We start from the raw sequence: 27,163 nt of genomic DNA on the forward strand, positions 1-27,163 counted from the left end.
TCGAAATGTAGCTGAGAAACTCAGCGAAAAATTCTAATCTACTTATTGCATGGAAGTTTTCTGGTTATTTGACCCACTGTAATTCTTAGGAGAGGTTGTATGATGAAATGCATTGGCCATGTACGTATGTAATGTAAGATGACTTGTATACTTGTTCCAGCTGTTTGTCTTATTTTTTATTACTTCACATGTCTGTGTGGTGAAATATTTCAATTTTTTGTATACTAAATACAAATGTATATGTAAGGTACTATGTGTGCTGTCTTGAGTCGTTCTTTCCCTCATTCTGTCTTTAGTCCAAGCTACACTGCAAACATGACAGATAGTAATATTCATTATTCAGTGCTTGGCATAATCCCTCAGTATTGTTTAAGAAGTCTGTTTCTTCATACTAGCACATACTAATATGATAATATGATCATCTTGACTGTGAGGTGTACAGCCCAGAGGCATGGTGATGTAAATATCTCTTCATTGTAACTGGTAAAGACCTGAGCTAGAAACATGTGTTCATTACACACAGAGAAGAAACAAAAGGTTGACTGCTAGAGAACATTGATACCTATTTTGGTAATCCCTTAATTTTTCAAAGAGACTGTTCAGCCCAGACTTAAAATGCATGTTTGGCCTTGCAGCTGTAGTGCTATTAACCATCTTGGTTGTTCGGGTGTGAGCTGCATTTTTAAACATATCGGCTGAAGACATGTCTGCCTTCACTCCAGTGTAATTTAACTAGATGTCACAAAAGAACTAAGCATCAATGTCTCCTTCCAGGAATCATGATCCACACACCTTGTTGTCAGCAGTTTCATGTAAGGGCCACTTTCTGTCCACTAAACTAGTCCCACCAACTATCACTGCCCAGAAAGATGCGTGTATCTTCTCATGAACATGAGGCTGGAGCTCCTGACAGTTCAGTGTGACAAAGCAATGCTGTCCTCCTCAGCCGAGCTGTAACATTATCTATCTGATGTAGCTACTGTAACCTCTCGTCCCATCAGCAGACACATGCTTCCTCACACACACCAAAACATTAGATGGGTAAGTAACTCACAGGTAAGAGCAAAAACATGTTTTTATTTTGGGCTGAAATGTCCATTTAAGTAATTGCTTTTATCTTCTCCAATGTGCTAATTTGCTGCGTGTCTTTTTCTTATATGATTTTGACTGTTTCTTATATACAATAATCACTTTGAAGACATAACCCGAAATGTGACAGGGACAGTGAGGGCAGTTACAACTCATACGTATTATACCTTTACTTGTCCTGAACATCCACATGTCAACCTGAGACATATTGTTTTCCAGATCCAGTTCATCTTTGATTTGTTTTGATTTGAATTGAATAAATAAAAAAACAGGTTATATTTCCATGTACATGCCATAAATACGATCATATGACTGATCTTTGTCATGTAGTAACAAGGTACAGTACAAGGTTTTTAAGGGCACCACTGTTTAAAAATAAAGATAAGCATCATTTTTGTGGAACCATATGTTTTAATTTTCTCCTCTCCTCCTGTTCATCCTCTGAATTCCTTCAAATTTCCTGTTCGAGTTGGAAAATACTGCCAGAGACAACAGTTTGCATCATTTCTGTGTCCTTCCATCAAACTTTTCCAAATTAAATTAGAAACATTTGAACTTGATCAAGATTTTGAACATTTCACTCCTATACAGGAGGATTTTAATTGGCCAATCAAATAACTCAGTCTGCATCCATGGCTATCAGAGCAAACACTGCTGTGAGACCAGTTCTGTCATGTTGTACGGTTGCATCACGTGGCCATTATATTTAAAGGTATGACTAAATATACAAACATAAATACCATATGAAAAGTCTTCCAGTGTAAGGACATTAAACAGAGGACACATACAGGTTGGTTGTGCATTGCTTGAGTTTAATTGCTGATTAAATTGACCTCTATTTGATAAATGCAGTGAGAGCTGCAGATGGGATGTATTTGTCATTCCTCTCAGAAGATGGGCGGTGTGCTGAGGGGAAACTCGTTCCAGTTAGCAGGCCAGGAAGCCTCCGTCCACTGGCAGAGTGACTCCATTAGTCATGTTGCTCTTATCACTCAGCAAGAATAAAATACTGTTCACCACGTCCTCCACCTCTGCACACAGGGAACAAATGTATGATGTGTAAGTTATGTAAGTTTTTACACAACAAATATGTAACACAGGAGACATTCAGTGAATACTGATGCTGACAGTAAGATTAGATTCGAATATGATTGCAATCTTTGGCTACACACTGTCATCATGACCATCCTGCCAAGACGTGCAGGACTTTATTACAGAGAATGTGAACACACATCCAAGTCCACAAAACATAGACTGAATAAGCATGGGGGAAGAGCTGCTCCATTGTTCCACAACCAGGATGGAATCTGCATTCCTGAATATGAATCAACCATCAGCCTCCTTTTCGGCAGCCTGGTATAAACTCTGTGAGGAGGCTAAATAGTAGGAACGAAACCCTCCATACGTCTCTAAAGAGGAGGACATGGTAGGAACGAAACCCTCCATATGTCTCTAAAGAGGAGGACAACCTGAAATTCAACAAGTATCTCCTCATGTTTCTCATTCTGAGAGTGAGGTGAGAAGAGGGAAAGTGATCTCATGTCTGTGTTAAGCACAGAGCTTGACTCAAGATATTGTTAGCCTAGCTTATTATAAAGACTGGAAACAACTGTAAAGCAACATTGTGGTAGAAACTGGTATATTATGCACTGTGGCAAACTCCATTAAAATAGTTGTAAATGTAGTTTGAAAGCAGTTCCATGTAAAATCCTATAGGAGTATTTCCAGAAATGTTGAAATATGCCTTTAATATATGCCGGTAGTAAGTAAATGAACTGGTGACTTGTCCTAGGTGCCCCTTGCCTTTCACCCAATGCATGATGGGACACGATGTATCTGATATCACTTCGTTGGGGTTGTTGCTGGAACAACATAATGACGTTGCTCCTGTTCATTTACAAGACTCAAGTCCACTGGCTGAATGGGTGCATGTTGGATTTTCACTTAGTATGTTCTGTTTCTGTCTGACACAAATACGTGCTTTATAACTTTTTCCAAAGTAGCAAAGCTATGACATATTGCTGAAAAGTGATTGGTCAGCTGCAGTAATGATCCTGGATGATGTTCCAGGAACAACAGCAACAGGATGATAATAGATTGTGCCTGACAGACTTAAAGGGTTACAGATTATTGAAGGGATATGAACCACACGCTGTACAGGAAGATGACCTAATTGACACGTTGCTGTAGTTCAGAATGGAAAGATGAAAAGAGAAAATGTTTGAGCTGCCGCTGAAGAACTGCATGTGAACTGAGTGTCTGACCTGCGAAGCGGCCGAGGGGGATGCGGGACGTCATGCTCTTGGCTTTTTCGGGGTCGCTCCAGCCTAAGCGACCCATCTCTGTCATCACCACTGTGGGGTTCACACTGTTCACACGGATCTGATCACAGCATCACGCAGGCGCATCAGTTAAAACAGTTCCAACAGACATTAATGAAGCACCATTAAGATCCATTGTTGGGCTTAAACATCGCAGTACAATGATTTATTAATATTCTTCTGTCTACATAAGTGGAGGAGGTCCTCAGGTTTCTGCAGAGGAACCGCCAAGTTGTTTGATAATATTTGATAACATTTAATCATCTGACTGACTGAATCTGACATGTTTTTGGCAAAGATTAATTTGTAACAAAACAGAACTAAATGTGATTGAAGGTCTGGTTTAATATGCCACAAAATATCAGACACTGTATGTAGTATGCATCCCTGCTCTGTATCAGCTGAGAGGCCTTGGCCTGAAACTGTTGAAGAGCCCATATCAGAGTGGAATGACCCACAATCATAGTGAGAGTGGACAGGATAAGGTCAGACTATACTCATCCCCTATAGTGTACATCTAGTATAATGCTCATGAACTATATCAGTATCACCATCATATTATAATATACATGGGCTCCTATTGTTCCCATCAGTCAGATGCATCATACTTTAAAATCTAATGAGAGACAGTATGGTCCAAACCATTCAGACAAGCTTCCATGCTCTGTAAGTGTGAGGGTACCTGGTGGGGTCCCAGCTCCAGAGCCATCACCTTCGTCAGCATGTCCAGGGCTCCTTTAGTGGCACCTGAACAATGACAGGAGCAAAAGGACTGACGAACAGAAAAAGCAGAGAATTCACTATAACCACCACCACCCTGTGGATCTGTAGAGATTAATATGGTAAATAAATGTACACTCAGCAGTGTCCCTCCAGGCAGCTGAGAGGCTGTCATCATGGCTGCCATCTGAGCCCTACCACCCATCATGGTACTGACCCAAAAGCTGTGACTTGGTAGTGATTGTTTGGAATTGATGATGACGATGTTAGGAAGTGCTTTAAAACATGCTGTACAGAGAATAATGAAATCAGATATTCAGCAGAGCCATCATCTAGTTCAGGCCTGGCCAACCCGCGTCTCCGGAGCCGCATGCGGCTCTTTAGTTTCATGTGTCTCTTACGTTCATCTCGAATTTTGTGTTTGTGTTGTATGTGTATGCATGTTCGCAAACGCATTTGGTGTGGATGCAACATAAAACTGCCAGCTCAGCTTGGAGGGAGGGAAAACCTTGCTGTTGAGTAAAACAAGTTCGCTCTGAAAATATGAAGATGAACACAGGATGTTTTTAAATTGTTGAAATTTTGTCTCCTGAAAACGACAAACTAAAAAGAAAGGTATCAGACATCCAACGGTCCCACCACACTGTTGAACACAGAGTATCGGACATTAACGCGGCTATTCAACCACAGTTGCACTATGATCTTCAAGCATGTGAGTATTTTAGCATCGCATTGGATGAGTCTTGTGACATACAAGACAACCCAGAGGAAAAGAAAATTGGAGAAGAGATCTCAGTAGCGTCTCATTCATTTCTCCTAGACGACTATGAGATCTATGTGAGATCAAAGTGAGGCTGTGGCTGATTTCTCCTGTTTCTCAACTTTTCTCCTGAGAAACAGGTGCAGAAAATCTCAACTTGGGCTGCCTGTAAGTTTCAGAGGAGATCTCATCAAGCTCTCAGTGAAGTTTCAGAATGTCACCCCAGTGCTGAAAAGGAGCAAGGTTTAAGTGGTAAAGTCTCAAGTCTCACATATTGCTCCTATGGAATTTTAGGAGAAACAAATGAGAAATGTTTCAGACCAAAAAAAGACTGCAAAGAGACTGAAATGAGAACTCTCATTGAGCTCCTTTACGGCTCCATAGCCATAAAGGAGCAAGCTTTGAGCAGTAAAATTTTCCTCTGGGAAGCCTCAGCTGGCAATATTTGCACAGTCTGTGTCAAATGATTGTGCGATGAAAAAAGAACTCCTTGACATTGTGCCATTAAAAGACAGAACATGTGACATAGATGTGAAAGAAACGATGGTTGCATTTGTGAAAACTAATTTTCCCATAATGAAAATAACTGCAATCACCAGCTCCTATTGTTCCCATCACTCATATGCATCATACTTTAAAATTTAATGAGAGACGGTATGGTGGCGCGCCAGCCATGATCGGATCTGTGAACAGGCTTATTTTAATATTTCCACAACATCATCCTCAGGGAGCAACTCGTGTCTAAATCACTGAATTTAAACAACGTCAGCGTCGCTGGATAACACTGAAATGCAATTAATATCTTTTCTGAGCTGTGATTTTATTGTGATGTTGGATGGAAAATGAATATCCATTCACTTTTCAAAAAGAAAAAGTTAAATGACTGTCCCTTTTTTTGTAATCATGGCAAAAGTAAACGGAACGTGGCTGCTCCTCTGTTACTCACAGTAGACAGCGTGGTCCCTGAGGGCGCACTGCGAGGCCTGGCTGGACACATTGACAATGGAGCCTCCAGATCCTCTGGCCTTCATATCACGAGCCACTATCTGAGAGACATAGAGACATAGAACTGTTTGACGCAACAGAAGCAGATCGATGAGGCAGCAGCAGAGTTTAAGATGTTTGATGAGCAAAATATCTGCTGCTGTCAAATATGTGGACATCATCTATATCAACCCAGCTCACAGCACAAATGGAAAGGGCAAATGGTGCATGCAGATGTATTGAAGAGCCATTATTGTACCTGGGACACATGCAGCACAGCTTTCACATTCACATTGAACGACCTGGAGATGAAAGAACATAACAGACAGAACAGGTTGCCACTAGACAAACAGTAAAGCCTGAGTCTGATGTGCTGAACATGATGACAGGTTGCTGCTTGCAGCTTCCTGTCTGGAAATCATGACAGTTTTCCAGACACTGTCTTACTGGTCAAACTGGTCCGGTGTGACGTCCAGGAACGGCTGCAGACTGGCACAGGCAGCATTATTCACCAGAAGATCGATGGGGCCGAGGTTCTGCAGGGTGGCCTCTGTGGCCCCCCAGTCTGCCAGGTCCACACAGAGCGGAGTGATGGAGGCACACTGTGCGAGGAGGCCGGCAGCATAGCAGACATGTCAGTGCAGGTGACAGAAGAAGAGGAATGAATGTCTCAATGTGATGAACTACATTGGCCTTTCATATATGACCAATACCGATCCATTCTTTTATGTGATTATTAAGCATTACAAATAATCATGGATATTTTCTATATATGGGAATATTACAATTACTGAGCATTGCTCACTAATAAAATGTTTATTATGATGATTATGATTATGATTATGATTATGATGATGATTATTATTATTATTATTATTATTATTATTATTATTATTATTATTAATAATAATAATAATCATAATCATAATAATAATGATAATAATAATAATAATAATCTTTAGTATTACTATTTCTAGACTATAAACTACCATGGTTTTACTGCATAGCATGGAAATCTGTGAATATATATAGCAAGCAATGTTGGGTTGATGGATTGTTGTGACTATGGAAAAACAAAAATCTAGTTTAGGAATGATTATGTCATTGTCTGTCCCTTTCTTTTTAAAGGGGTCGCAACCTATTGTCAAGAAAGTGTCAATGAACAGTGTCATGTAAGTGCCCTGATGTGTAAAGTCATAATTATGGGAATCTCTCCATTTCTGTTATCCTTTATGTATAACCACATGACAGAGTAAGTTCAGTTTTCCAGCTGCTCCTCACACCTCACCCAGTGATGAAGACATAGAGCAGGACAAGGAGATGAAAGAGGTGAACAGAGCAGTGGAGTGGAGAGTGAAGCAGACACCTCAGATGATAATGAGTGGAGCAATGGAATGAGAGCACAATGGGAGAGATGAAACAGAGGAGGGTGCAGAGGGGTCACAGGTCAGGGCGAGGGGCCCCTCAGATGGGTGACCATGTCTGTGGTGGCGGTGGTGTGTGTGTGTGATATGTGCGTGTGTGCATAGTGTGTGCATGGTGGGGTGTGTGTGTGGTGTTGTGTGTGGTGTGTGTGTGGTGGTATGCAGGGGGTGTACCTCTTGCACCAGAGTGTTCAGGTCAGCCTGTGTGCGCGTGACCGCCGTGACCTTTGCCCCGCAGCGTGCCAGAGCCAGAGCCGTGGCCCTGCCAATCCCTGAGACAGCAAACATCCATAAACACAAAGACTTATTACAGAGCGAGCTGCCGCTGTGACACCAGAGCTGACACACACTCACACACACATTCCACACATGTCTCAGGCTCTGCCACATTGCACTCCACCAACAAAAGCTTGATAAATTCCATTTTCTCACAGACTCTTTGTGGGTACGTGCAAACTCACAAACACCTCGAAGCGTTTTCTGAAGCTCACACTCTGTTTCATCACAGAGTTTAAACTTGTTTCATCTACAGCAACACTTCACTTCAATGTCCAGCATGTAGAAGCACTACACAATAATAAAGTTAAAAGAATGTTCTGTGTCATTTGTCATCATCAATTATTACTGCTATCATTTTATATTACCACTGTTTTTATAAAGCAGCCTCCACTTATGTGCACCCAAGAGAGGAGCAACACATTGGAAACATGTACCGTAGATTGGATGTTTATAGATATAGTGCTAATATACTGTATGCTCAACAGGGAGGGTTCAGCTGTTGTTCCGTGAATATACACATGAACAGAAGAGATTTTTTATTAAAGCAACAGTTTCACAAGTCTTACACTGTATCATGTTGAGCCAAAGCACTTTGGTTTGCTGGCTGTGTTGAGACACAATTCACATTTGACATCCGTTGTTTTATGTCGAATTTAAAAAATATATTTATATTTAAATGTATTCTTCAATCATTTCTGATTGTTATTTGTCTTGTCTAAAACTCAGAGTGTATCACGATTAAAGGCGAGCCAGCAGCTGCAGTGTGCCAATATTAGTTTTTGGGCATACAAAGCTTCATTTTTTTTTTCCAAATGCAGAAACTTTGTATAAAAACACAAACCAGTGGCTGTTTTTTGTTTTTGTTTGCTTTTTTAAGGAGAAGGGAGTAGACGCTTTTATTGTGTCTGTCCTTTCTTTTTCATTTTCTTTGGTCTTTAAAAGAGTCATCAAGCTGTGATCTAGGGTTACTGCTGACGTATGAAGTGGTCAGTAGTCATCAATGTCATACTCAAATGAAATATGAACAGAAGGACCAGTTCTACCACAGGAGGTTTGGACTGGGACTGCCCGGCAGTTAGGTTGTGATCTCAGTGTATCTGGATCTCGTGCTGTGTTTAAGTGCTCTCTGTAAGAGAATCTCATAGAGTCTGTTGAATATGTCACCCTCATGACTCTGTTGTGATCTGCAGTCTTTAAAGCCATCACTCAGTCTTTCTTCTTTCATGGATGTTTTCAGCATGTTTCAGAGCCTATCTTTTCTTTCCTTCCTCATGGAGCTCACACTGGATGATCCTCTGCTTCACCTTGTTGTCTCCCACACTGTAGTCTCAGCTCCTGACCCCAGGGAGCTCAGTGTGCAGTGACCTGAGGCTCACTGAAGATGTATGTCACGAGTCAGTCACATTATTAATTCATCCTAGTGCATCTGACATGATCTGAAACAACCTGACTCATGAAATACACAGACGCAGACACACACCTCAGTTTAATTAAGTGAATTAATGGTTTTAAAACTACAATAAGCACATTTCAGTGAAGTTCTTAATCCCGCCTGCTGGTGTCAGTGTTAGGACTGTGTCTGGTCCATATATTATATGTGTTCGGTGCCGTCTTTACCTTTTCCTGCTCCGGTGACAAGAGCTCGTTTCCCTGCGAATGAAATCTCCATGTTGGATCAGGTCCGGGATCAGCTGTAACTGGACTCGCAGTGTGGGGAGAAAGAGGATCAGAACAGACTGAAGGATCATATGACTCGTCGGGACTGATCGAGTAAAACTCTGCAGCTCCTCGCCGATCTTTCTCCTAAAGCTTACTCATAAGTCCCTGCATCCCGATCAGTCATAAAAAGTTCTGTTTGAAGAGCTCGGTAGGGTCTGACAGGTTCTTACCAGTTGCGCAGCACACAGAGCGGTCGGTCCGGCCTGCACACTGCAGGAAGTGCTGCCTCTGCTCTGTTCCGCCGGGCTCAAAGATCGGGCTGACACCACCGCCATACGTGTTTGTCTTCCAGGTCATACCTGCACAGTCAGTGAGCAGGCACACAGATCTCGAGTCAGCTGAGAGCTCACACATGCTCACTGTTCTACCTACTATACATCATATCATATACACATCTATACATCATATCTGTCTCGGTCTACATCCTGTCTGGTGTCTCTATACTGGATCACTGCTTATGGTCATGTGATAACAAATAACCAGACTGCTGATTCAGATGATGACAGAATGATGTCAGAAGGACTTTAATAATCTAACGAACCACATTATAGGATATTAATCAGGTAGCAGGACCCTCATCCTGTCAGAACATCAAACCAACGGTCAAACTGAAACTTTCTGCACAGCAGACATGTTGAGATGTGAGGAGGAAGAGCACAGGTGTGCAAGCATCAACTGAAAGATGGTTCCAAGAGTTCCTTTTATCTGCTTTGGTGTCTGGCACCTGGTCCAGTTCATGCTGGCTCAGTGGCTCGCTGTCACGGCTCATTGGGACATGAAAACAGAGGCAGCATCAGCAGAAGCTTTCTAAAGATATTTCTTTCAGGAAAATAATCAACATACATTACACATTACATTTATGGATGCTTCACAGATGTTCAGCCTGAACACAGAGGATCTGAACAGTCAGCAGGTTCAAGGTGGATGGCCAGCAAAAGTTCAGTTCAGTGATGACAGTCTCACCTCCTGTTCCTGAGATATAGTGTTGAGTAATGGCCATTCAAGTGTTTTGCAGAACATTATGATGTCACAGTGATGGGGTGTAGTGTGATCAGTTAAAGCCCCTCATGTAGAATTCAGAGGCATCTAGCAAGTTGCAACCAACTGAACACCCCCTATCTCAACCTCAACCTCCCCCTATGGTGGCCACTAAAAACACAAATGGACCACTTGAACCACTGTTGGGTTTGTCTGATGGACTGCCGTAGAAACAAAGCACTGCATGGTGGTGGGCTGCGCCGAAGAGCACCCACTGCCTCTGTGGAAATTAAAACCTAATTTTAGGTGAAGAAAACAGGATTCTTACACAGCAATGAAATAATATTAATGAACATTGAATTCTGTTTCGGCCACCAGATCCTCCTAAATCCTGCACTGGACCTTTAACACTCAACTTCAGGCAATGGGCAGGTACACATGCACACAGAGGATCATCATTGAAATACACAGTTACAGACAGACACAAACATGAATGCACACAACCTTTAGGAGACTTCCCCTCATCCACCCAGTTTGTGATGTAGGAGCAGCTCTACATCCCTGTTCTCCACCACCTTCATTAGATCATACAGCAGTGTGTCGGTATTCAGCTCGGTGAGCTTATCTGCTGACAGGGCTTTAACAGAGATCACAGAGCCAGCTCACAGAGGAATGGCCGAAATTAGCTCCTATAAGTCTGACGATCCAAGCCTCATTCCACTGACAAAAGACATCATTAACTGTCCATTACCCACAGTGCATTGGTTCTGTTACATGGTGTTCTGGTCAATGTAGTAAGTAAGTAAGCAGTCAAACACTTGAGAATGCAGAAAGATTTTATTCTTATTGGAACAACACAATAACACATCAGTGGTAAAGGGTGTACAAAAACATCTCTCACCTAGTCTCACCCACTGACCTGCAGTGGGATGCAGGCTCTGGTTTTTGGATTCTAGACTTGTGTGCAAAATGGTAGACAGGTGTTTTACACAAATACTTTCTCTATGCAGGCAGAAATACTGTTGCTGGTTGGTGTAAGCTGAGCGTGTAGAGCTAAACTACCGGTTAACTGGAATAGAGTTCAGCAACTGGCGAGAATAAGCAAAAAAAAAAAAAAAAAAGAAACAACAGAGGTCTTGATACTTCAGTAAATCTTGTCTGCAAGGACGACCTTTTCCATTTTATCATGAGCTGACCATCTGCACAACTTGGAAACTTTATTCCGAGTGAAGGCATCTTAACATCTCAATCTTTTCACTGGATTTAATTTTACTTAGCCAGAAGCATATGAACCTACTGAGAAGATTCTTAAAAAAATCACAAGGTGATGCTGACATGTTCGTTCACCATGTTCATCATATTAGTTCAGCTTCTTAGTGCACTAACATTTGCAAATGGTGGCAGACAACACTGGTGGCTGGAGGCACCACACTAAACCTCTCTGGCAATGGCTGGTTCAGTGGTTAACACAGACGTGTAGACAGTAGTTTGTGATGGATATTATTCAGATTCTTGTGTAAGAATGATCTTATTCGAACTTTAAACAGTTCACCCAAAAATTCAGTCTTTATCTTCCCATGCTGACGAAAGTCAGGTGAAGTGTCGTAGTCCACACAACATTTCTGGATCTTCACAGCAAAACAGCATGGCATAATTCTGCTGAACAACTGAAGTAGCTGGGGGAAAAAACTCCAACCATAAAATGGATCCATACATTGTGTTGAACCCCAATGTTTCCCCCAATTCCTAGAAATTAACATTTCTGACCATATTTCAAGACTCCTTGTAGCTTGGCATCCTGAGTTGTAAACAAAAATATTACACAGGCAGCCACTTTCAAATCTGACAGAGCGTTGTGATGCCTTAACAAGGACCAAAAAGTCAATATGAAATGCGACCTGATGGCAGCGCCGACAAAACGTTAGAGGTCACTTAGATTATTAGCAGCCATCTCTAACAGATGTCATGGCAATACGGTTGAGATATCTTTGGCTCCATTGAAGTCCATCTCCAACAAATTATCTTTGACTCCAGAGTAGTTTGTCTTGAAAGAAGTAACCCTAACCCTAAAGAGCTAAAAATAAAACATATGCAAAGAAAGAATTCATAAAGAACACAATATTTTTACACCAACACTGCAAAATGGAACTCCAGTCGGTAAAATACAGGAAGTAATAAGGTCAAAGTAGTGCAAAACTATAAAGACGGGCCTGTTAAAAAAGGCTAATACAAGGACAATGTGAAGGCACTGGAATAATCACAACAGACTGAAATAAATGTGTGTCCGTGGCGCACACAAGCCTTCCACAGAGGTTTTCTGTCAATCACCAAAACATCTCATATCTGGTAATATTAAACATCAGCTCAGTTCATGAGACGAAAACATACTCAATACAATAATCTCAAACTCTCGCAAGTACCTCAAATGTCTTTCATTGTATGGAAACCATCTTAATTAGCTGTCTGGGAAACATGAATGCCAAAACAGGAACTCTTTTATAGAGACTTTTAGAGCCACTCATGAACACAGGACGGTTTCAGCTTTTAGGTTTATGACTTCTGTAACCTCGGACAGTAACCCAGCCCATTAGGCTACTCTAGTAGTGAAGTAAGCCCACAGTGGATGGAACCAAACAATCAGGTTGATCTTTCCTTCATTTAACCAATAAACAAGTCTCTGCATTATAGGCAAGTCTTTGTGGAAACACAGACAGAATATTTGTGCTACAGTTCTGCTGAGACAGCCAACAGAGCTGAACTTAAGGGGCGATTCCAGTATTTTTAAACCTAGGTCTATTTACATATTTGGGTGTGTAAATGATTCAGACTAACCAAAATTTTTGGAGTCGGCCCTGCAGATCACCTCAGCTGGCCGTGACTACACACGAGAAGAGATGCAATGCAATTCTTGGGGCAACTTTGACCGACATTCTGAGGTTGATGTTCTAAATGTCTGACAACATTTTCCTTAAAGGTTAAGATCATTTAGGTATAAATCATTTACAAACACAAGTATGTAGATCTAGGGCCCAGGTCTAAAAGTACATAATTCCCCTTTAACTGCACCACTGCGGCTAATATTGATAGCAACAGACTGCTAGGTTTTTAGAGATTCTTGTTTTGTAAAAAACAGAATCAGGCTTTGCCAAGAGAATTATTCATCCTGCAGGTCTAAGGTGGAAGGAGCTTGGACTCATTCAGCAGCTTGGACTCATTCAGCAGCTTCAATTCATTTCTCAGGAATCAAGCTGAAGCATTTCTAGCTGATGGCCATGACATGAACATGTAGTTGGGCTTCTTCATCAAAAGAGACTGTTTCCATGTGACACTGTGCTTAGGGTTAATAAACAACTCTCAAAATTAATTTAAAGTGGGGCCACTAGTTGCTTCACTTCATGCTCAGTTAGCCATAAGTGGTCATTCTTTGGCTACACCAAGAACACTGTGCATGCATGAAGCATGAGGTGAGGCTGCTTTAGATAAATGATGCAGACACTGGGACAGGGGGACAAAGCTTCAGCAATTATCAGTGCTGCCGGATGAAAACACAGTAGTGTTCAGTTTTTGTGGTGAGGTTTGAGCTTTGGACACCAGTCAGTATCTGCATACAGCAAGCAGTGGACTGTCTTGAACCTGCAGGGTGGGAACAGAAGAGAGTAAGGTACATATTAACTTATTTCACTGATCAACTCAACAACAAGTAAAAAAAAACTGCAAGTCATAGGTTTTTTGTTTTTTTTTTTGTTTTTTTTTTAGCCTTTGGCTTTCATTGACAGGATAGCTTAAGACATGACAGGAAACAGGTTGAGAGAAGGGGAATGACATTCAGCAAAGCCTCTACCCACTGAGCTAAATGGCGCCCCACTGCAAGTCATAGTTAAGGGATGCTCTACAATGCTTCAGCATAGTACAGCAAAGATTTCCCCAGTTTGCTGTGGCAAAATACAGCTTATATGCACTGGACCCTGATCTAAATCACTTCTAACATCTTTGGAATCAACTAGAATGCCAGCTGTGAGCCAGACCTTGTAGGTGCCTGACCTCACAGACGCTCATGTGGCAGAAATGACATCAATCCATGCAGTGTGGTGGAAAGTCTTCCCAACAGAGTGAGGCCGTTATAGCAGCACATTCACGCTCAGGTTTTCTGAATCATGTTCAACATGCACACATGAATCGATTTGTCAGTGCTTCTCCACAACAAGTAGGCTGCTGGAGGAGAGTGGTGAGTTGTGTTGTCTTCAATAGATCTGGCAAAGCTAGCGGATGTCTGATGCCTCGAACTATCTGCTAGGACCGTATTTGCACTGTTGCTGAAGTTTGGTGCTGTTCTGAGCATTATTTGTGGCTTTTTGATGGCAGTTTCCTGGTTGGAGGCATAGACTGCAGTGTATTGTTTTTGTGAGGTCTTTTCTGAGGTTGCTAAAACTACATAAGCTAGCAGTCGGAAAACTTCATCTCTGGGGGGGGCTTAGAATAAATTTAACCCAGGATATCCCTTTCAAACAAGTAGCACAAACTTAGTGCCACATTCCTAATAAAATAAACCTTTGTTCATATTGTGTACTGTGCAATAATGTATTATTAACATGCATACCTTGTGTGGTCCTCAGCCAGAGGAAGGCCTCCAACAATGCTAACCACGTTTCTTCTGTTCTCAAAGCCTCCGTAGCTGAGAGTCACCTGTTGCAAAACATCACATACACAGTTCACCCTCAGTGCAGTGATGAGAGGAGCTCAGAAAAAGACAAACAATAAAACATTTTGGATGCTAATGTGATGTGGGCATTCTCAAAAGAAAGTGCCAGTAGCAAGTACAGACATGTGTGCACATGTGCCCACAACTGACAGAGGTCTCATGAATAACTGTTGAATTGGATAGTTAAACTGTTCCTGTTGTTGACACACTCACCTGTTCCAGCACAGTGTCACTGGGCAGCTTCTGTAGGTTCTCCAGGTGAGAGTGGAAGAGATGCGTGTGTGTTAGGGTCACTTCCAGCAGTGCTTCGATGATGTAGCCAATTGTGCAGTCATCTGGTAGTCGGATCTTCTCCGCAGTGCTGATGAAATTCCCCAAACTGAAACCAGAGGATAGACTGTCATCACAGCAACCATTCCCAAAATCACCAACACTGTTGTCAGACACTAAAAAAAAAAACAGTCTGGCACTTTGACAGGTTGAGCTGCCCAAAGGATTTGTTGCAGCCAGCTGAGAGGATCTACTGGACAAACGATTCCAAAACTTTTGGTAAGTATTAAACATTTACACACAAAAACATGTACATATAGGGGCCATGTATACCAGGATTCTCCTTTAAGTCATTTTGTCACTTAGACTGAAGATTAAAAAGGGTACCTACTATAGCTTTGTGGCCTTTTTTCCATTAGAAGCTAGCAAGTCACATTTCCTGTATTAACTATGTAGCCATAGGAGGTATTGGACAATAAATATATAAATACAGACAGAAAGACAGACAAAATCTACAACTGAAAACAAACTTAAGTCTAGGCACATTCTCTGCTGCTAAGCTTCTTCAGAGTTTACAGCAAAACAGTTTGAATCAGTTCAAAGATCAGGGGAGTCCATGACCTACCTGGCCCATGGGCTCATTTTCAGTGCCAGACCTCTGCTGATACAGAAACCTGCTCCACCTGTGGCAAACCAGAACTTGACAGACACCTAAAATGAGACAAAACAGCCAGATAAGCCAGCTGTTAGGAAACAAGTAGAAGTGACTTGTAATAGCCAAGTTTTCTGAGGGAGCCCCCTGAAACTGGATCTGGCTTAACTGCCGACAGTTATATTTGTCAGTTAGTGGAGCCATAAATTCTTAATAAGGTGCATGCTGACTGACCGATCCATCACTCTTGACCCTTTCAGCAGCCTCTATAGGATGATCCAGACTGGGCCGGCCCAGATAGACATCTTGACTGTGGTGGTATGAGGAGAGCAGCTGCAGCAGGCTGGGCAGGATCACATAGTTATCATCATCTACATGGCAGAACCATCTGGAAGAAACACACAAATAATGTGTTAATTACTATTATTGTTGCATCCCTGCTGTTCAACTAGTCTGTTGATGATTTTTACTTACTTCTTCTGCGACTCAATAAACTTGTCATACTCCACAGACATCTTACAGCACAGAGCCTGTCGAGTGTGAGCCGCTGAGCAGTTAGTGTTGATGATGTTAACTCCTGGGAAAGAGATGGCAGAGGATGGAACATTTCAATTCCATGCTGCTGTGTACAATGGTGTACCATATCAGCAACTGTATGTATTGGTATCCAGATGAGTCACATACAAACACTATAATAAACTATAATAAACACTGGAGGTACTGTTTAACATCACTGTAGATCACCATTCCTTTTCCCATCTGCTTTGTTCTCTACTTTTATCTTAGAAGCAGCTGGATTCATGAGATCAAGTGTTCATGATATCTTGCAAATAAATAGTCAGGCTTCAAGCCATGTTCATGGAACTATTGGCAGCTACTGGTGTGATGTAGGTGGGAAGACCAGTAAGGAAAGGAACTGTTTGAAAAGGATGATGGCAGCTCCTCAAGACATTAGTGTAGCTGCTGCGAGCATTAGTTATATATCGGACATGAAGCGTATTTCATTGCTGTGCTGGTGCTACTGCCGTCGTACTGTTTGTCTGTGACAGACAGATGTTTCTTAATGTTTTCAAAGTGCCTGCTCTTTTCCAAACAGTTTCTAATGGTGCCTTTCCAGATATTTCTGTGTAACAAACAGTGATGGGAATAACAGCATTTATTTTAACGCCATTATTCCCATCACTGACACCGCTGTTTTTTTCAGTAACGGGTAATCTAACTAATTAATATTTCCATCGTTACAACGCCATTACCAACAATTAAATGTGGCTCGTTATAAACTGAATCTACTCACTGACGCTGTTTTCATCCAACTTGGCTCTCAGCCACAGAAGCTGCAAAACGGTTTCTTTTTTTCTTTGGTGTGGGAGGAGGGAGGGGCGAGACAACCGCATAAGTGATGATGATTGGCTAAGGTAGAGTAAGAGTTCGTAAGCCAATCAGAGGCAGTGTTCAGTTCACACACAAACTTTACACGCACACTGCAGCCTCACACAGACAAACAGAGGTAAGCTGCAGCAATGGCGAGTCCGGAGGGAAAGTTGGTGTTTACAAAGTGGAAGTACAGACGCGTCTTTAATTTCCTTGAGGTAAAAGGCAAGAACGTACATGTGAATTGCACACTTTGTCCCAGAGCAAAGTGTTTGTCCACGTCCATTGTGAGCAACTCTAATATAATGAAGCATCTATCCACGGCACACTCTTCTACAAAACTAGTGGCCAAAAAACACCAATGTTCACACTGTTGATGATGATAGCAGGCCAGTGTGGCTAACACTCCGCTCCGCGCTAACAAAGGACACAGAGACACGCCATCCAAGCACCTACAACCCACTTAGAAAAAAACCCAAATTCTTAGACAGATTCAAAGAAAAAAAGCTAACAAAGGTAGTAACTTTCCCTGGTAACTAGTTACTTTAATAGTGGAGTAATTCAGTTACTAACTGTTACTTTTTGAGAGAAGTAACTGATAACTATAACTAATTACTTTTTTAAAGTAACATGCTCAGCACTGGTAACAAAGCATCTGATCCGTCAAGTTACTTAACATTTTGTGTCTCCATAAACAATAACATTTTTTTAACAGCTCCTTGAAGGGGTGTGCCTCAAGGTCTGACTCTTGGTTCCAATCTCTTCTCTGTGTACATGCTACCCCTTGACCAAATTGTTAGCTTTTGATATCTTTGTCAAATGATGTATGATCTATGTAGCTAGACAAAATTCAAAACTGCCTGAGAGCAATAAAATAATTAATGCCTGAATTTGGACCAGATACAGTTAGGAGGTATTGCTCCTATTCTTCGTTGGATCACTACATAAAACTGGAAAATAAGTGAGGAAACAGCGCCACTCTTTTTTCCTAAAAAAAAGTGTTCAGCATCTGACCTGTTCTCATACGCAGCTCCTTGTCCTCACCGTCAGTGAATATGTAGGTCTGAAACAAAGACAAAGGCATGCTGTTAAAAAATGTTAGTGCAGGCACACACACACATTTATGCTCTCCTACTGGGACACAGTGAAGTGCTCCATTGTTTTCTCTTGTTGATGAGGACGTGTGCACAGTTAAAGAGGGAGAGCACAAACAGAACAAATATGAAACACACACAAACAATAGTGCCAGAACCAGTTGAACTAGAGAAAGTGGAGGACGAGCACGTTTCATACCACGCTGCTGAAAATTAAACTCATCTCTCTTTTTTCTTTAGTTTCTGTTGTCCAAATGAAACCCTAGTTCCATTAGTCAAACTGCCAGAGATTTACAGACACAGTTCACCTGCTGTAATAAGACTTAAAATTTGAATGATGTGTTTGATCAATTAGCATCACTCAGACTATATGGATACCAGCAGATGTCAGAGCAAAACACTTAAGTCTTTTCCACGGACGTCTAACAGAGAGTCAGTTACAGCTGGCAGAGACAGGCATGCTGCGTCTCTTTACAGCACTGCAGGGAGGCTGGACCTTCATACACCATCAAATGACAGTCAAAGGGCTCATTTTACTTTACCTAGGGCTCCTATTAAATAACCATTATCCATGTCTTTATGTGTGGTTACTTTCTCTAAACACCATACAGACTACTGGGGAAGAAGCACTACACTGACACATTCACATTACACAAAGTGGTGAGAGCAGCTTTTCATTTTACACGCAGCTGTAAACACCAGGGGCAGATTTACTGACCTAACAGCAGTAAACTAAAATGCAAGTGGGCCTGTAATGCCTCCAAGTATCCAATAGAAGACACAGCAGAGACGCTACAGCAGATCTTGACTCAGAGCCAGCATGGGCCAAGCTGCTGATACTGAACTGGAACTCCTCCACCCTCTTTGACTGTGACATTTCTGGGTGAAGTGGGGCAGGGTGTTTCTGCAGTTAAACCTCCTCCTCCCCACACTGGGGCTCTTTGTCCAATAGTGGAACTTAAATCATTGCTTTTGATAGCGCTCAATACAGAGCTGGTCACAGTGGTGTCTGTGTTAGAGACTAAACTTTAATGGGGTACTTAGAACCACTTTAATCTAAGCCTCTCTTCATTCACATTTGACTTGCGAATGTTAAAAACCTTAAAGCATTGAAGCATGAAAAGTGGCTATACCACACTGGTTGAATATTTATGACTCTAATGAACAATCTATTTGACTAGACTGTAGACTAAAAATAACTTCACACAAATCCTAAATTAAGCAATCACTTCTCAAGCAAAGACCATACATTCTATAGATGCAGTTTCTTCAGGTGTGAGGAATCGTTATGTTTGTTGGTCTTTTTCTTTGCGAATTAAATTAAAACATAGCAGGCATTATTATTATCATTATCATTATCATCATCATTATTTTCTATTTTCTGACAGTCTATGGACCAAATTGGACCAAGTTCTTATCAGACAAATAATTGTCAGATTAAATTGATAATGAAATTTTTAGCCAAAGATCTCGTTCAATTCCAGTCTAGGGGGCAATAAAATAAAATTGTCATTGTATGGCATCTACAGTACATAAGGTTACTTCACAGCTGCATCACGTCAATACAATCACATACTGTAGATTCAGTACACACTGTCCAGCCACAGCATCAAAAAACACAGACAAGTGATGTAAATAACATTGATCGTCTCATTGCAATGCAACGTTCTGCTGGGAATCCTTGTGTCCTGGCCCTCATGCGGATGCCACTTGACACACACCACCCATTCAAATGATGCTGTGGACCAGGTATACCGCTCATGGCAACAACAATCACCAATGGCAGTGGCCCATTTGCCTCGATACCAGAAAAACTGCTCAGGAAGGCTTGAGCAACCCAACAAAGAGCCCAAGGTGTTGACTGGGCCACCAAATACCCCAGATCCCAAGCCAATCACGCATCTGTGGGACATGCTACAAAAAACATCCAAATCATGGATGCCCCACCCCCAAACACACAAGACCCAAGGGATCCACTGTAAACGTTCTACTGACAACACCACAGGACATCTCCAGAGGTCTTATGACCATACCTTGACAGGTCAGAGCAGATTTGGCTGCAAAATAGGGACCTGCACAATATTAAGTAGGTGGTTGTAATGTTGTGGCTGATATATGGAGTCCAAAAACTTAATGGAACAGAACAATAAAGGCAGCACACTGAACAACTCTTGAACAACCCCTACAGATGTATAATGGATGAGACATCTTCTCAGAACCTCGGGGTGTACTGCCATGGTTAAGTGACATCTCCCTAACATCTTTGTTAGTTCATCTGTACATCCTCTTGCAAAAGGTTGTGGTGCTGGAGGTTTGGTGATGGAGTGACCACCTGCTGTCTTAGGTGCTCTCTGAACAATAAGTTAATTCAGTGCTGTATTTGCACTCCTGTTTCACAACTGACTGTAGTACAGTGTTACACAAGGATTCTATCTATTCATGAGAAGTAGTTCAACATATGTTGCATGATTGGAATGGATGATGCAAAAGCAAAGAACCATCTGACACAAAATCATTATTCTGCTTATACCATGGCCACTTTTTGTTGTAGTAAATATATAGAAATGTACACAGCATGCTAGTGAAGCAGCATCAGACAGCAGCTTCAGTGCTCCATGTGTCTCTACACATGATGCATTCAGGCACATAATTTAGTGTCACCCACATTTTGCAGCAGTACAGCATACATTTTGCAGCATACAAATGACCTAATTTCGGCATGCAAAGCAGAAGAAGGTTCAACAGTTCATACACTGCTCAAAAGAATTAAAGGAACGCTCTTTTATTGGGTATGGCATGAGGTCAATTGAACCTGTCTGATAATGATCTGGTCAGTTAAGTAGCAGAGGGCGTTGTTAATCAGTTTTAGCTGTATTGGTGTTGATGGTATTAACAACAGGGGTACTAGAGTGGCAACAATGAGAAAACCCCCAAAACAGGACTGGTTTTGCATGTGGAGGTCATTTCAAGTTTCTCCCTCTTGATCTTTTGTGGCTGGTTTTCCACTAGTGTCCACCAGAGTCATTATCACTACAGGCAGTGTGAGGTAAATCCTTAACCTTAACCCTAAAGAAGTTGCACAGGTTGTCCAGCTCCTCCAGGATGCCACATCCATATGTGCATTGGCAAGGAGATTTAATGTGTCTCCCAGCACAATCTCCATGTGGCAAGATTATGCAGGCAGTACCTGGAGGATGAAGGAATTGATACAATTGAATGGCCGTCATGATCACCTGACTTAAACCCAATAGAACACCTCTGGGACATTATGTTTCAGTGCATCAAGGACCGCCAGGTTGCTCCTCAGACTTTACAGGAGCTCAGGGATGCCCTTACACAGATCTGGGAGGACATCCCACAGACAAAGACACCATCTGTCGTTTCATTAGGAGCATGCCAAGACGTTGTCAAGTATGCATACAAGCCACACAAGATATTGGGGAGCAATTTGAGTTGCAGAAATTAAATTTTGGCAAAATGGACTAGCCTGCCACATCATTATTTCACTTTGATTTTCGGGGTGCCTATAAAATTAAGCCCTCTGTAGGCTGAAAACTTTTATTTCCATTTAAAGATATGGCATCCTTTTCATTCAAGACATTGCCCTGTCCATATCTGTATAGATATCCAACATATTTTCTTTTCACATTGAGATCTGATGTGTTTTCAATGTGTTCCTTTAATTTTTTTGAGCAGTGTAATTGAAAGCTCTGTGTGAATTGACTTCATCTACAGAAGTTAATCAATTAACTGGTATCAAACTGACATGTTGGCATTATAAATGCTGCTGATCAGAGCATATTTAATGGTACTTGTTAGGGCAGGACAGATTATAACTTTACCATGTCCAGTAGTATATGGTCTTTGCCACTGAACAAAAGGCTACTTCTGAAAGAAAAAAACTTTCCACTGACTCACTTGTTCTGGAGCTTGAGCTTTGGGCTTTACTCATATTCACCAGTTTAAGATACTAAGTTCTTGTTCATGTTGCATTAAAAGTTCAGTTCACCTTTAAGGTTGGGAATTAACCATCAAGCTTAGATATAACACTGTTCTGTTGTAGTGGAAGAGAGACAGAGCTGCTGTGCGGTGAATGATAGATATGCATTGTTATGATGGTGTATGTTGATGGGGCAGATTCTGCCATTGAGAGAAGGAGCACTGCAAATAATTTCAGCACTAGTGGTCCTTTTTCTCCAGGCCAGTGGCGCCATCATGGAAGCCAAACAATAATACACATACATGGTCTCCAAAGCTAACAGGAAGCTTCGGTGGTTGAAACTACAGACCCATTCTGCAATGAGTTTGCTAAACAACTTGGTCCGATAGAAAGGATACTGACACGGAGCAGATGAGATTTATTTTCTCATAAATGTCCTGTCGTTCCACCACACGTCAACAAGGACAAATTCTAACCGCATCAGCAAGGAATCTCTGGCGGTGATAAGGCAACACCCTCAAACCATGATAACAACAGGAACAGGGTGTACACAACCAAGAGCCAAATCCATCAATACCAACACTGTTGTATAAGCCTCGGTCCAAATGTACATCAGTTGACGCCACATGGCCCCGAAGCCCCACTGTGGCCAGTGTTTGTCCCTCTCTGTCACCACTGGAGCCAGTACATGCTGCAGGAATGTGATTTTATGAGAGCTGCTTATCTATCTAAATTACGATCTGAATGTCTCAATGCAGCAGTTTTAATGATCTCAACTCATAAATTATTGAGTGGAGGGCTTTTGGATCATGTACCACACCCCTGGCAGACATACTGGATGCTTGCGGTCTATGGTAACAGATATTATGTAGAGTGGTTATATTTCTAAATCCCCACAACATTTAGCCAACACAGTTTGTTTCTAGAACATTTTGACTTGGAAATAAATATGACTTCATTTGTGTTGATGTTATGTCAAGTTGGCAGCTGGCCAATCACAGTATTTTGTTTTCAGTTTACAGAGGTTTAAAGATAATGAAGGTGATGAAGTACAAGCTGGTATACAGGTTCAGATGCCATTGCATCAGCTCCAGTTAGACGATGCTTAATTGATTATCAAAAATGCTTATTATTTTCTGTCAAATCAACAAATCTTGCCAGCAGTACAGTATTTGATTCACTTTAACTGTTATATTATAGCAGTTCACTTTAACTGTTATATTATAGCAGTGACCAAGCTTTCAGGACAGTGCAGTCCTTCACAGGTCAGTCCACTACATCCAAACCAATAAAGAACTTCAGCCCTCCTCACCTGTTCTTTAGCTTGAGAAATCCAGGTCTTAATCAGCAGCTCCAGTCTGGACTTATGGTACTTCCTGGTAGTCTTCACTGCAATAAAAATATCTCTTAGCTCCAACGGGTCCCGAGGCTTAGAATCTGAACGTCCAGCAACCTGTCTTCCAGGGGGATCCCCTCTTTTGAAATCTGTCCCACTCTTGGGATTATGGTTATCAGTCCTAGTAACTTCATTCTCAATGGATCCCCCCTGCCCTGCTGAACTCCCATTGCGCTCTATGGCGGAGTCTGTTTCCCCTGCATGGACAGACACTGCTGGTACCCTGGCATGGTGTGATGGGCCTGACTTTGCAGGTCTGACTTGGGGTCGGGGCTGAGGCAGGTCCACCTGGCGTGTAGGTGGCTGGAGGGCAGGAATGAGCAGAAGCAGGAAGCCACAGAATGCAAGGGAAAACAGGAAGCAGAACTTGCTGACACCCACTGAAGCTATGTGCATCCTGACTGGCCAGTGGAGTGGGTTCATCAGCCTCCAGGGCTGCAGTCACTTCCAACACCACCTTGTCCCATCCTTACACGGTCAACTGGAATCCTACACAGAGTGAGAAAGAGATTTGACAGTGTATTTACAGACACCTCAAATATCTTAACCCCTCAGCGGAAGGACAAAGAAAAGGTGTGAAAAGGTGTTTCATGCTCCACTCATAACTTCCCATTGTTCCTTCACAATAAAAGCACAGGAAATGCGTTCTTCTAGCTATTTCTCAAAGCAAGCCTCTCTGTGGTTTACTGTTGGACATCTTCAAACCAGGGGTGTCCAAAGTGGGCATACAGGCCATGTAAGGTTCAGTTTGGCCCATCATTTTTGTCTGCTGAATTTCTTTTTTTTTTCTTTTTAATTGCTGCGTATGCTGCCCCTTTTTCCAAAAAAGGAGAAAAAAGTCATTATTTGGTAGAGTGACAGTTAACATGTGTTTTCTTCCATCAAATATGCACTGGGTGCATTAAAGCAGGAGGCAAATCACCAACCCTTCACTTGATTTCAATAATTTAAACTGGAAGCTTGTTTAGATCAGTTTTAAATGTAGAATTGACAGTGGAACACCCATACACAATGTCTGGTGTGAAATACACAGCAATCCTGGAATGAAGCCCATGGTGCATAGAAAGATATTCCGGATGTTGCCTGTGTTTCCACCCTTACTTGAAATAATCACAACTAGCACTGATGCCACCTTTCTTTCTGAAGTGAAGCAACATTTTGGACCCCTCTTCCATGACTGCTGCTTGTTGTAAGTTTCTAGCAGTGTGAACTCATGACTTTCACATCATTGTTTTGCAATGTGCATCGTCAGAAAAACAAGCCAGCCAGCGTAAAATGAACTGACAAGCTCAGAGTCATACTGTTCAGACTAACTGGACAATTTGGAACCGTTGTTAACTGGAACCAGTTCTGGTACAAAAACCAGGACCGGGGGCCTATTGTGGCCCAATATCAGCAGACAGGTTCTACTACTGCTGATGGGGTGAATGTCCATCCTGGTCCATCATCAGTACGCGCCAGCAGTTCACCACCAAGCTCACAGGAGTTAACAGCAGGGTATCCTCAGTCTAGTCTCTGTGAGGTCGTCCCTTAGAGCTCATACTGGCTGATTTATCATTTTAGGGTGAACTTTCCCTTTAAGATATCCTGTGCATGACCGTGTCCTTTGTTTACATCTGGAGTTTATATGATATTTTTATATTTTTTTTCCGAGAGAGTCAGAAGAGATTTAGATGTTTTACACAAAAAGTGGCAGCAGTGGGTTAGCTCTAATAATGTATATAATAATACAGTAACTGTGTGTGTGTGTGTGTCAAACTGTGTTCTTCATTCTTTGTTAATTGATTAGTTAACTCCACGTTACTGCTGACGGTTGTTCAATATAGTTCTGTGGAGAGAGACTCTGAGACAAAAGCAGAACTTTGATTAGAACATGCACTGGGTGAGTATTAAAGGTAGATCAGTCTGAGGAGCGGTCTACATCTTATCTCAGCTCCTTCAGGACTCAGCCTGGTGTTGTCCGACACACATCAGTCCGTCTCACTAGCTCACGGGAGGAGAAAGTGGAGAAAGAAAGAACAGCACGGCAACACTTACCGTCAAACACCAGAGGACACAGTTGACCTCTGACTTCAGTATGGCCTTTTAGTAAGTCGGCAAACAGCAAGGAAGCTAATGTGTGTGGCTGCAACACAAGTCTCGGTGTGAAAAACAATGCTCAGTGTCGACTATGTTGAATCGAGTTGATGCCACCGGATCCGCGGCTGGACGTCGTCTTCCTTTATGCTCGACGGCGACTTTAAGTTTACAACAGTCTTCGTAGTCACTGTCAAGCTCGCTCCGGTGAAATCCTTGGTCTTATCTGGTGTTTATGAGGCTTTTAGGGAGAGGTTTGAAGTTATAAGCTTCTTTCACGGGCAGCATGTCCACTCCTAGTTAAATACCACAAACCACCAAACTCACCAACCGTGGCAAGCTAGCAATTACCATAAGATGCTATTTCGGTAATATCTTTCAAAATAAAGGATTAGTTGACGTACGATATGTCAAAATCAATCAATATTTCGATTATTTTGATAAGTATAACGATTGAGACATTAAATTACGATTAGAAGTAATGATTAGTATTATTAACTCTTAATTGTTATTATTATTTACTTACACTACATTTAATGAAATTGTTATGCTTTTATTATGAAGTAGTGTAGCTTGAGTTTGGGCTCTTGAGTTTCCTCAGTGGTCATGAAAGTATTTTGGTAAGGCTTTAACCTGCAGCTTAGCGCCCTCTGGTGGTCGTCACCACGCTGCGTCACAGTAAACATGTCCTGTAACGTCTCGACAGTGGTCAAGTGTTCTGCACAGACCAAGTTTAAATATCTGAGCATTATTCAAAAGACTGCATACCAGAAGTCATCTCTACTATTAGGAGTCCATTATTATTATGATGTGTTCATTATCAACCATTCTTTAATGATCACAGGTCTTCAGCTACCACAAAGCACACCGAGATCATGTCCTCGTGTCTTTTTGAATTCTTTAATACACACAGTGTGTATCTAATGGATTATAACAGGAGCATCGTTATACAACCTTGTCTTGTATAACATCTCGTGTTGTATAACGACAGTAAACCTTACAATAGCTAACCTTTTGCTTTAACTTTTCACTCTGAAGTAAACGCTGATTGCATTATAATGGCTGTACAAAATGACACCATTTTGTATTGATTGGTTCCCAATAAGTCTCTTCTTCACTCTACTAATCCTCCCACAACCAGGCAGGAATTTTCTTTGAAAAATTAAGGTCTGACTTATCAGGTAGAGGCATTACTTTCTCCAGTTACTACCTCCAGGTAAAAGTGGGATAACTGCAAAATCCACACCGCAAAAGACAAAGAAGCTGTTGATGTAGGAGGAAAAGTACGCCAAGAGGGACAGAAAAAACAGACTTTCAATCACAGAGTGTGATTCAACCTGCCACCAGGACTTAGATAGTTAAAAACCCTCCATCCTTCCCTTCTCTTCTAC

At 41.7% G+C, this 27,163-nt stretch overlaps 2 protein-coding genes across 2 annotated transcripts; both read right to left on the reverse strand.

The window, feature by feature from the left end:
- Positions 1-1,880: 1,880 nt before the first annotated feature.
- On the reverse strand, positions 1,881-9,609 carry dcxr (dicarbonyl/L-xylulose reductase). Its single transcript, XM_037081122.1, has 9 exons — positions 9,467-9,609; positions 9,195-9,274; positions 7,473-7,570; positions 6,322-6,476; positions 6,134-6,176; positions 5,837-5,936; positions 4,093-4,157; positions 3,354-3,471; positions 1,881-2,120 (listed from the first exon to the last, which is right to left on the reverse strand). The coding sequence occupies exons 2-9, from the start codon at positions 9,244-9,246 to the stop codon at positions 2,017-2,019; spliced, it is 735 nt and encodes a 244-aa protein (XP_036937017.1). The 5' UTR covers positions 9,247-9,274; positions 9,467-9,609; the 3' UTR covers positions 1,881-2,016.
- Positions 9,610-11,086: 1,477 nt separating this feature from the next.
- rfng (RFNG O-fucosylpeptide 3-beta-N-acetylglucosaminyltransferase) lies at positions 11,087-26,137 on the reverse strand. Its single transcript, XM_037081108.1, has 9 exons — positions 25,734-26,137; positions 23,613-24,185; positions 18,281-18,329; positions 16,370-16,472; positions 16,130-16,283; positions 15,869-15,954; positions 15,187-15,352; positions 14,872-14,957; positions 11,087-13,907 (listed from the first exon to the last, which is right to left on the reverse strand). Exons 2-9 carry the CDS (start codon positions 24,117-24,119, stop codon positions 13,832-13,834), a joined length of 1,227 nt encoding a protein of 408 aa, XP_036937003.1. The 5' UTR covers positions 24,120-24,185; positions 25,734-26,137; the 3' UTR covers positions 11,087-13,831.
- Positions 26,138-27,163: the final 1,026 nt, after the last annotated feature.

This window comes from Acanthopagrus latus, chromosome 20 (assembly GCF_904848185.1).
Source record: "Acanthopagrus latus isolate v.2019 chromosome 20, fAcaLat1.1, whole genome shotgun sequence".
NCBI lineage: Eukaryota > Metazoa > Chordata > Actinopteri > Spariformes > Sparidae > Acanthopagrus > Acanthopagrus latus.

Bases quoted from the DNA above. Each gene is read 5' to 3' on its own strand.
- dcxr (XM_037081122.1), bottom strand. From the start codon at position 9,246: ATGGAGATTTCATTCGCAGGGAAACGAGCTCTTGTCACCGGAGCAGGA. The intron at 5,937-6,133 runs GTACAATAATGG...TATGTCTCTCAG, and splicing joins CTGTGCTGCATGTGTCCCAG to ATAGTGGCTCGTGATATGAA. The intron at 2,121-3,353 runs GTCAGACACTCA...CCCTGTGTGCAG, and splicing joins CCCCCTCGGCCGCTTCGCAG to AGGTGGAGGACGTGGTGAAC.
- rfng (XM_037081108.1), bottom strand. From the start codon at position 24,119: ATGAACCCACTCCACTGGCCAGTCAGGATGCACATAGCTTCAGTGGGT. The intron at 16,473-18,280 runs GTCAGATGCTGA...TCTCTTTCCCAG, and splicing joins GGAGCTGCGTATGAGAACAG to GAGTTAACATCATCAACACT. The intron at 15,353-15,868 runs GTAGGTCATGGA...CTCTGGTTTCAG, and splicing joins AAAATGAGCCCATGGGCCAG to TTTGGGGAATTTCATCAGCA.